Consider the following 10295-nt stretch of genomic DNA (forward strand, 5'->3'; position numbering starts at 1 on the left):
GTGTGTGTGTGTGTGTGTGTGTGTGTGTGTGTGTGTGTGTGTGTGTGTGTGTGTGTGTGTGTGTGTGTCCTCCTGACAGATGAACAGATGTTTTTCTAGGACCAGAGACACCTAACCGTTGTCTGACACTCATGTGCAAAACTCACAAAACAATACGAGCTGGAAAACACAGACGCAAAAATAACTGAACAACCTGTCAGCTCTTCCTCCTCCTCCTCCTCCTCCTCCTCCTCCTCCTCCTCCCAACCCAAAAACAACACAATAACAGGATTAATAGCAGCGTGTATTCAGGGTGTTTTGATATTTACACATCATCTCCGGGAGGAACAGTAAATCTCATTTCTCTGTTGGATGTGTGATGGTGTGCAGAGACCGCTCAGGTAAACATCACTTCCATTTTCAGGACGTTCAGACACTGTGAACACAAACAGCTTCCTCTCGGTGCTGTAAACAAATACATCTCCACAAAGGTAAATAAAGTGACCACGCATCCGGACGGAGAAACACAACATTAGTGCGGAGATGACGGCTGGTTATTTTACTGATGAGGCGAGATTACACACCTGCAAGAGCCCCAAACACTGTGAGAGTTATGTCACCTCCTTGTTGTTGTTGTTGCTTTGTGGTTTTTATTTAAGTTTCTTTCTTCGACTTTTGTGTCTCTTTTTACTTATTTTATGTCTTGTAGTCTCTTTTTGAATTATTTTTCAGTCTTTTTGTTCTTGCTTTGTCTCTTTTTTATACATTCTGCATGTCTTTATCGGATATTGAAGTCTTTTTGTAGTGAATGTAAGTCTCAATAATGTACGTTTCCCTCTTGTAATCATGTTCTGTCTTTTTGTAGTAAATGTAGGTATCATGTCATTAATTGTGTGTCTTTTTGTAGTTATTTCATGTCTTTTTCTGTTAATTTAGTGTGTCTTTGAGCTTTTTTGTGTCTTTTTGTATTCCCTCTGCATGTCTTTATAGTTGATTTGTGTAATTTGTCTCTTTTTTCATCTTTTTCAAGTAACTTTTTAACCATATTTGACCTTTTTGAAGTAATTTGATTCTTTCTGCAGTCATTTCGAGTCTCTTCCTTGTTGGTATGTGTCTCTGTGATTGTCATTTTGTACCAAAGGTTCCTGTAACTTTGGGTCCCGGGGCTTGTGCCTGCAAGGCTTATTCAGTTATCAGTCTATACACAGAGCAGCAAAAAGCTCCAATTGTAGTTTTTGCAGTGTGTGTCGCTACAGTCTCGCCTCTTGGCTCTGACTCGTGTTGACTTGAGTCTCAGACAGTCAGGCAGCCTCACACACACATCCCTCACACACACACACACACACCTCAGCCCAGGTGAGGAGGTTGCTGAGGTCAGCAGTTTGCAGTCAGTCTGCAGATCTGTGGAATTTCTCTCCTCCTCGAGATCTCCAGAGAGGAGGTGGACGTCCGCTTCACGCCCTGCAGACTCACTGCCTGTCGGCCCTTAGCAAACAGGAGCCCTGACCGTCCGTCACACACGCACGCACGCACGCACGTATACACACACACACACACACACACACACACACACACACACACACACACACACACACACACATCTCTGACCAAAGATGGAGAGGCTTCACAGAGGGGCCACATTCAGGGAAATCTGAGGTTATTGAAGAGGTTTTAAGCTGAGTGTGATGGGGGAATCTGCAGCATGCACTCATGTCAGATTCTTTGCCATGATTTGAAGCCATGCACATTTAGAATTAAAACAGCAGAGTTTCAGTAACTTTATCAAATAGTTTGAAAAGTGGTGATACACTGATTTTAGACGTCAAAACTGCAAAGTTGTTACCGATTTAATCACCGAGTTTATTCATTTTGGAGAGGAAGAGGTAAAATGACTTCTGGTAAAAACAATGAATAATTCAGGAATCCTAAACGTGAGAAATAAACTGCAATAAAAGCCACAAAAACTATAGTTTGAGAGACCCTGATTGGCAGAAAAGGGCATATTGTGCCTTTAAGTTGTGCAATTTCTTCTTCTTTAGTTGCAAAATGTGAAATAACAGATGGAGATCAGACGAGCAGCAGTTTTTCTGTGACCTGCAGAGACAGACCGTGGAAGTGACTCAGAAACAGATGCTGCAGAAAACACACTCCATGACCTCAGCCCACACCTGATCACACACCTGCCCACGTTATTATTTTATAAGCATCCGGAAAATATCAACTTCCATCGAGACTTTGCATGAAAGTTTCTTCGATATTCTTCCTTCCACGACAAAAAGGTTTCCGTTGATGCACCAACTGTTGTTTTTCCAAAGCAGAATGTGAGAATATATGCAGTTTATTGTCTCTATATTTATCATTAGGACATTACAGATAAAAAGCACTTGATTCTTGGTTCTTAGTCTAAAGATATTTGCAATTTTTTTTAAATTAAAAGCTCTAAATGGGTTTGTTTGCAAGAAGCTGTGTTTGCAAAGGGACCAGAGGAAGGGGGACGACAATGCGTCTGGAGGAAAGCAAACCTGCATCTTTTTTTACATTAATAAAGCTTAATGTGGCACAGAGGATCCTAAGCCTTGTGGAATACGGTGTGTGTGTGTGTGTGTGTGTGTGTGTGCTGGGTGTAAATAGCACCGCTGACAAACAAAGAGCCAAAAGAAATGATTTATTTAATAATTTCAACATCCCGTTCAGACAGTTTAATAATAAATCTGTTGACAAAGTGCAAACACAGCTCCTGAACACGGAGCCAGTAGATGTTTTCTCACTCACTCATCTGAAACACGACAGGACGAACACGCAGCGACACAACCGAGCTGAGAGGCTGCGTGTGTTCCTGTTATAAACGTGGAATCATTTCAGGTATTTCTCCGAGGCGTGTTATTCCTAAAGCATGTCAGAAATGTTCCTCAGCCCGTGTTAATGATAAATGGGGAGGAATGACTTCATGTTGTTAAATATTGGTTCAAATGATCCCATCAGTACTGACTATTCATATTCTTTATATGAAGAAGGCGTCAGTCTTCGTTGGTACCTTCGTTAAACCCTAAATACACTTCATTATAAACTACAACAGAAATCCAAAGCACCTTTTAACCAACCAGGTATCCTTTAAATGAAATGATATATATAACAAATTATGCATCTGTGAGTTAAACTGCAGGATAAATCCCACATGCTTCAGAATGCAAGCTTTTTGGGTTTAACAAGGCAAATATTTATCAGGGTTTAACACTTCATTGGTCCTCGCTTTTTTTGCAACGTATGGTTTAGTGAGATATTATTGTTTTCTAAATAACTAAAAAGCACATTATGGAACTTTTGGGAAACCCATACATGGGAAAGTGAAACCAAACAGAGACAATCTGTACAACAACAAACAATAGTTTCCTTAACGTGAAAAGCTTATTTTGGTACCATGCTGTTGTTTTTAACGTGCTTTAGATATGCAAATCATAAAGAAGTTTGTGAATAAGTTGTGTCTTTAAATCCCATGTAGGATGGACCAAATGTTTGGACTGGAACAAATAAAATATAAAGTAATGCACGATTGTTCCTCCGATTCTATCTATCTACTTCAGAGGATCTTTTTGTCTAAAATATCAAATGCTTGTCAATGTCAGGGAGGAAAAGCACCAAAGTTTAATTTAAAATAAGCACAAACTCAGCCAAACAAAAACAGCTACAAGTACAGTCTTTCATTGCTTTAAAAACAAACACTAAAAAGTATTTTCTTCAGAATAATATCAGTTAGAATATAGCCGACGTTATAGGACATACATATAAAACATTTGAAGGTAAACAACAAGGTAACTGCACAATAAAGGCATTCATTATTAGGGAGAGGGTCTTCAGTCAGGTCAGCTTCTGTGGGACAGAGAACATACATCAGGGATGAGCTCTTCTTCTTCTTCTTCTTCTTCTTCTTCTTCTTCTTCTTCTTCAGTTTTATTTTAAACTTCATGAAAACCTGAGACTCACACAGTGATCCTGCAGTTCCTGGCCTGAACGTAGCCCCCCGTGTATCGGATGTCGCAGAGAACTTCGTTGTTGGAGAAGTCCGACTCCTGCACCGCCTGAGACGGGTTCACCGTCACCTGAGAGACAAGAGCCGGCTGGAGTTTATGACTATAAGCTCTACTTTACGTGAGGGATCATGTGCAGCGAGGCGGTCATTATGGGGAAAAGAACACCCGACAGGCTGATCAGGGAGCCCGGCGCTTATTACTCGGCCAGATACTAACAAACTAACGACTCGAGTCCCAATATTAATTTTAATTATTTTATTGACTCAAAAATGATCGTATTTCCACCGCTAAAAAAAAAACTCCGTTCCCGGGCGCACCAACGGCTGGAACTGCGACATCAACAACAACTTTACGGCAGCACTAGTCGTTTTCTGTAACTGTTCACATCTGTTCACAGTTTCTGATCCACTAACAAGTCCTTAAAGTCTGCAGAGCCCATACCGTGTTCCTGTTAGTGTTGACTTCCTGTCTGTCTTCTTCTGGTGATTTATCTGACGTCCAGCGCTCCGTCTTTAACCTCTTTCTCTTTCTGGATCCTCCTCAACAACGGTCATTACAGTCCTTGACAGCGGTCTGTACTACTGGATTAACCACGTGTCACCTGTTCTGAACTGACCAATCAGAATCGAGTATTCTACTAAACCATGTAATAAGGAGATTTAATGACTCAAAACCTGACTTCGACATGGAAATTAAGGACTTTGGCCTTGACTTGAAACAAAATGACTCCAGTGAATTGTCAGTGTTCATTTTCACAGTTTGAATAAATAGAAATACTGCATTTAAATACCTCGACTATCTTCCAAAACTCCAATTAAACCTGGAGAAATGCATTAATTATCACATTTTCCTCAGGGACAAAGAAGGTGAGACGATTTTGGGTTTGACTTCCTTTAAGTGCACAGCTAAACATGCACAAAATTAACATTTACCTCCCATGCACTTAATTTATGTATATGCAAGCTAAAGGCTGAACAAACTTTTACTTCCGGTGAAAAAGGAAATTCCTTATCTTCTCATCAAGTCAAGTTTAACTTTGGAGAAATTCCACATATTTGCAAATCCAGGAAACTGACCATCTTTCTTTTAACTAAAGATTCACGAAGGTTAAACATGATGTGATGCAAAGATGTGGAGATGCTTCCCCACATGAAGCTGATAATGTTTTAGCCCTTGGTCACGCATAGAAGGGAATTGAACAACATTTTTTGCACGTGTGAAATGACTCAATCTGACTTTTTCTACCAGATTTATTATAAAAAATGACTTGAAACTCTTTTTTCGAGACCAATTGAATTTGAATGTCTGCCTGAGGAGCAGCTGCTGAATATTTCATATTATTCCAGTGATATGGAAACCTGCTGTGAATTATAATGAATCATTAAGCTCTCCCACCTTCAGGATGTAGTTTCCCGGGGGTACGTCTGTGATGTCGATCCACTGGCAGTCGATGTTGGCGTGATACGTGTCGTAGCAGCCTGGACCGAGACCCTGAGGAAAACCAGATTTAGCTGATGAATAAATAAAATAAAATCTGGGTGTTTAGGGAAATATAAAACGAACGACTGACCTGAGTGTGAGACGTGCAGGCGAAGCGCCGCCTCACCCCTGGGTCACAGGAAGTGTCCTCCAGACAGAAACTGGCTTTATGTCCCTCGGCCACCTTCTGACCCGAGGACACGTCCAGCAGGTCGTAGTTACTGAACGCCTCCATGCTGTGGTAATGCCTGCACACACATGGGGGGGGGGGGGGGGGGGGGGGTAGACATATCTTTAACTATAACTAAAAGTGACACCAGAGTGTAGTCCAGGCACAGACTGGTTTAGGGTGAACTCACTGGTGGCAGCTGTGCCACTCCCACTCATGTTGGGGCTTCACGGGGAGAAAGTCTGCGGTTCCCTGGTTCTTCACTCGTTGAGGGAACCGCAGCAGAACCCTGTAGTCCAGGTCTCTGACACTGGGCTGATAGGCAGATCTGAGGAGAGAGGAGGAGGATCAGTGCAAACTTACAATGAGAAACAATGGTCAAAATAATCCTTCCTTCAGGCTCAGATTCATTTGTAGTTTCAATTCTTTTACTTCAGAAATTTAGGCCAAAAAAGTAATTTAAAAACTTGTAGAAAATATGAGTTATTTTGGACTATCTTCAAGCTCCTGCAAAATGTAGTTTCAGTGCATGTTCTACTCTGCAACTGGACATCTAAGGTCAAATTACAGAAGATAAGCAGCTGTGCAACAACAATTAAGGAAGTAGTTTAAAGAAACATGAATATACGAGACATCCTGAGACCAAATTGAAGTTGTTACACCTCTGATATGAAATATATTGCACAGGATATGATATTGAATGAATTTTGACTCAGTCTACATCCACATCATCTTCACACTCCACTGCACATTAACCTCCGTCTCCTGAGAACAATGACATCAAATAGGACGAGATAAAGCAGCGTTAGAGCGGTGCAACAACAATTAGGGAAGTATAGTTTAAAAAACCATGAATATATGACACATCCTGAGATCTGTGTGTCCACTGGCAGCTTCACATCATCCTCTCACTGCACTGCACATTAACCCCGTCTGCTGAGTGCACAGAACAATGCATCACTCTGAGGTTTCTGCCTTCACCTCAGGAATCCTCTGCCGTTCACTTCACAGGGTTTTTTTATTTGGAAAGAGCCGCTCAGATCAGAGGACCTCAGCGGCTGCCTGGTTGGGAGCGAGGCCAACACTCATCCTGATGTGGCAGCCTCACAGGAGCAGAGCGACCACATTCCCTCATTTAAAAGGGTTGATGTTTGTGTTTGAAACCTTTCATTACACCCTGGAGGGTATGTGCATGAAAACATGTCAGTCAAAAATCACAAAAAGTGTATTTAGACTGATTAAATGTACCGTCTTCTTCACTAATTGACTCCTTTAATTGATCTTGACTTGATTGCTCATTCTCTTTCTCTTAGTATTTACTCTCTGTACTGTGACATGTGTCAATGCGTACAATGTGTTGCCAAGCCAATAGAAGTGTGACATAGTGATGTCAGTAAACAAAGAGGTCCAATGGTGGTGTTTTAGGCGCGGGGAAGCCTGGGAAACACACTGCAGGAAAAGGGACAGCCCCGACAAAGCATATTAGGCCCTCTTTAAGGTGTTGTGATTCCTTATAAATAAGTGAATGTACCTGGAGAGACAGTTTTCCTCTGCAGCGCAGCGCAGTGCGTACATCTGAACCCTCTGGATGTAAGAGGCCGCTTGGATGTAATATGGGTCAGGAACCAAGTCTGGGAGACCTGCAGAAACAAAGAGACAGATTGAAGAATTATACAATATTACCCCGAGTGTCTCACCTCTATGTATCCATACAAGTAGAATAATCTATGTTTACCTTCTTATTTATATTATATTTCTTTGGAAATTGAACACATATCATTGCTACACATGTATTTCAAAGTAACATTAACAGCAACAGATTATTAAATGGAGAACTTTGGGAACTTTATACTCTCATTACTGCATAATATTCTGCACCACTGCCGGCCAAATACTGCAGTAATGGCTCACTTCCAGTCTATTAAACAGCCATTAACTTCCACTTCGCTCACGGGCTCTCACACTGCAGACACTAATTGTGTAATTAGGAGGACACTGACTCTCACCCTCATGGAAAGGCATTAGAAAAAAAGAGACATTTTATTTTGAAAATGACTTTTGGAAAGACTCTCCTGTTTGCCTCACCGTTGTGGAAGAACCTGGTGCCATACCCCGGTCCTGGTGGAGGGCGCACAGTGACCCTGTTCCTGCGGTCTGCCGGGTAAAAATCATAGAACACGGAGTTCCTGTGATGGATACTGTGCGGATCTCGTGCGCCACCCACGCTCGGAGTCCTGGTGGTTTCCGGCCTCTGTCTCGGGAAGTGAATCTCCACTGCGTTACCAGACAGAGCTGTGGGGGGAACACTAGACTTTGGAGTGTTTCGGGTCAGTGAGTGCGCTCTTTGTGCACTTTGAGCGTCTCCAAGAGAGGTTTGCAGTGCGTCCTCAGCCGGGATGCCCCCTCCAGCTGCGGGAGTCCTGTGCGTAATGTCCGGGGATCTCCCCGGAGGGGTGGTGGTATGTTGTGCGCCAACTCCAGGTGTGCTCCGGCCTCCTCTTGGGACTCCACTGCCGGAAAACTCCTGGATGGAGGTGAAAGCTGCGGCGCTGCTGTTGGACACCGCCTGTTGCGCACGGTGTCTGGGATCCTCTCTGGTGGACACGAGGCGAGTTTGGGGCTGGGTGTGCGCCCCGGGTCTTCCAGAAGCAAGTAAATACTGACCTGCATCCACACCAAGCACCGACACATCCAGCGGATTCACTTCGTTTTGGATAGAGGGACCTGCAGCTGCATCCTGGAGCTCTCCATGGCTGGGTCTCGCGCGTCTTCTGAGCCCAACAGGAGGGTAAGGTCGGTTAAAACCGTGTCTGGTTGTCAAAAAAAGCTGAGGTCGTTCCCTGATCTGTGCAGGTTCGTGATACTGAGTCCCCGTGCTCAGCAAACTGAACACCTGGCCGTTATTCTGCCACTGGAACCGGTGCTTCCACGGCGCCACAGGTATGTGTGAACGGTGCTGACCGGAACACAAACACACCAAAACATCCAGCAGGTAGATTGAAACCAGCACACACTTGTCCATGGCTGAAAGTCTGCAACACTGAGACATCAACGGCGGACATTTGGGTTTAACATCTTGATGGGGGGTGTTTTACAGACGGCTCCGTCACGCATTTGCGCACAGCTTCACCGCAGAGAGAGAGAGAGAGAGGGGAAAGACGTCTCCAAATGTTTGTAAAGTGAGGTAATGTCAGAGGAAAAGGGCTTTTATCCACCCTGCTCAGCGAAGAAGCTGCACTCAGGTCTCAGTTTAACCATTTCAGCACCAAAGAAGAAGAAGAAGGTTTATTTGTTTATCCATAAATCCCAATTCTTATGAAAAGTAAATCGAAAAGCTGATTCAATTGATGAGATGATACTTATCCCCTATAAATGACAGCACAACTATAGAATCATTTATGATGTAAAAACGTTTTCCAACATTTCTATCTGTAATCTTTTTATGTTGTTATACTTATTGTATATTTGTTGTTGTAAAACTATGGACAAAAGAATGTCTTAGAAATAATTAGAATATAATATATATATATATTTTTTAAATCAGATAAACTTGAAAATGAATTTCAAACATCAGTAAAATGTACAATAACAAGAAATAAAACGAAATTAATTGTTTGAATAAAGGAAGACAAAATCAATAAATAGGATCAAATATAAACACCTATTGAACAAATAAAATAATGAAAAATAAAACAAGACAATAATAATACAAATAAAATAATTCATATGAATAATAAAAGTCAAATGATTAAAAAACCAACGATATAAAAATAACCAGATACAGAATATGGTATAAGATACGTGTACTCTTTTTATTTTTCATACTGATTATTGTTGTAAAGACAAAATGTCTTAGAAATATAATAATACAAAAAACAAAAACATTCGGATGAATTTAAAGAATAAATAAAAAGTGAATTTTATAATTATATTTAAGTTCAATTAAACTTTGAGTAAAACCTGTTGACTTGAGGACAGGTGGACCTCTCACCACAGGATGGCAGTGAACCCTCTCTGAAGGACGGATCTATTTTTACCACGGTCTCGTGACTCGTGACACCTCAAACACCCTTAAAAGCGTAGAAGTGAGAGACGTCTTTTCTCCTGCTCTACACTTCTCATCTTGGGATGTGAGCTGAGTTCAGAGTCAGGTTCATTCATATTCTTTCATCCTTAACTTGGCTGCAGATCATTCATATAAATACATGTGAATGGTCTGCAGCTCTGACCTCGTAGTTGACAGGATGATATGCCCTCCTGTTTCGAGACCTCCTCCATAAACCAATCGACAAAACGAATGCAAACTCAAGCCTCTCTTTGTGCTCCACTTTATATAAAAGTCCGGTGCCTGCTTAAAGAAAGTGCGAAGTCCATAGGGGCTTGGCCTGGGAACTGGAAGGTCACCAGTTCAAGTCCCCGAAAGACCAAGTGCCACCGTGGTGTCCCTGAGCAAGACACTGGTTACCTACACTGCTCCTACACTCGCTAATTTTAATAATAATAATTAAAACATTTAAATGTTAAAAAAAATTGAATTAAACTTGAAATAAAAATAAAACAATTCTAATTAAAGACAATTAAAAAGTTTAAATGAAAAAATACTAATAACTGCAGTTTTACTCAGTTAGTCTTTAGATTGT

General features: G+C 41.6%; 1 protein-coding gene across 2 annotated transcripts; it reads right to left on the reverse strand.

Moving 5' to 3' along the window:
- Window positions 1-3598: 3598 nt before the first annotated feature.
- loxl5a (lysyl oxidase-like 5a) lies at window positions 3599-8812 on the reverse strand. Of its 2 annotated transcripts, XM_063890715.1 has the most exons (7): window positions 7741-8812; window positions 7187-7295; window positions 5846-5983; window positions 5578-5734; window positions 5403-5498; window positions 3961-4076; window positions 3599-3846 (listed from the first exon to the last, which is right to left on the reverse strand). In XM_063890715.1, the coding sequence occupies exons 1-7, from the start codon at window positions 8702-8704 to the stop codon at window positions 3840-3842; spliced, it is 1587 nt and encodes a 528-aa protein (XP_063746785.1). In that variant the 5' UTR covers window positions 8705-8812; the 3' UTR covers window positions 3599-3839. The 2 variants fall into 2 exon arrangements, 1 of the variants encoding a protein (XP_063746785.1); XR_010166392.1 differs by lacking the exons at window positions 5403-5498; window positions 5578-5734; window positions 5846-5983; window positions 7187-7295; window positions 7741-8812 and adding an exon at window positions 4449-5309.
- Between the last annotated feature and the right edge of the window lie 1483 nt (window positions 8813-10295).

This window comes from Eleginops maclovinus, chromosome 9 (assembly GCF_036324505.1).
Source record: "Eleginops maclovinus isolate JMC-PN-2008 ecotype Puerto Natales chromosome 9, JC_Emac_rtc_rv5, whole genome shotgun sequence".
NCBI classification, from domain to species: Eukaryota; Metazoa; Chordata; class Actinopteri; order Perciformes; family Eleginopidae; genus Eleginops; species Eleginops maclovinus.

Coding starts and splice junctions, on each gene's coding strand:
- loxl5a (XM_063890715.1), bottom strand. CDS start 8,704: ATGTCTCAGTGTTGCAGACTTTCAGCCATGGACAAGTGTGTGCTGGTT. Junction 5,984..7,186: donor GAGGAAAACTGTCTCTCCAG/GTACATTCACTT, acceptor CTCTCTCCTCAG/ATCTGCCTATCAGCCCAGTG. Junction 5,735..5,845: donor GAGTGGCACAGCTGCCACCA/GTGAGTTCACCC, acceptor ATGTGTGTGCAG/GCATTACCACAGCATGGAGG.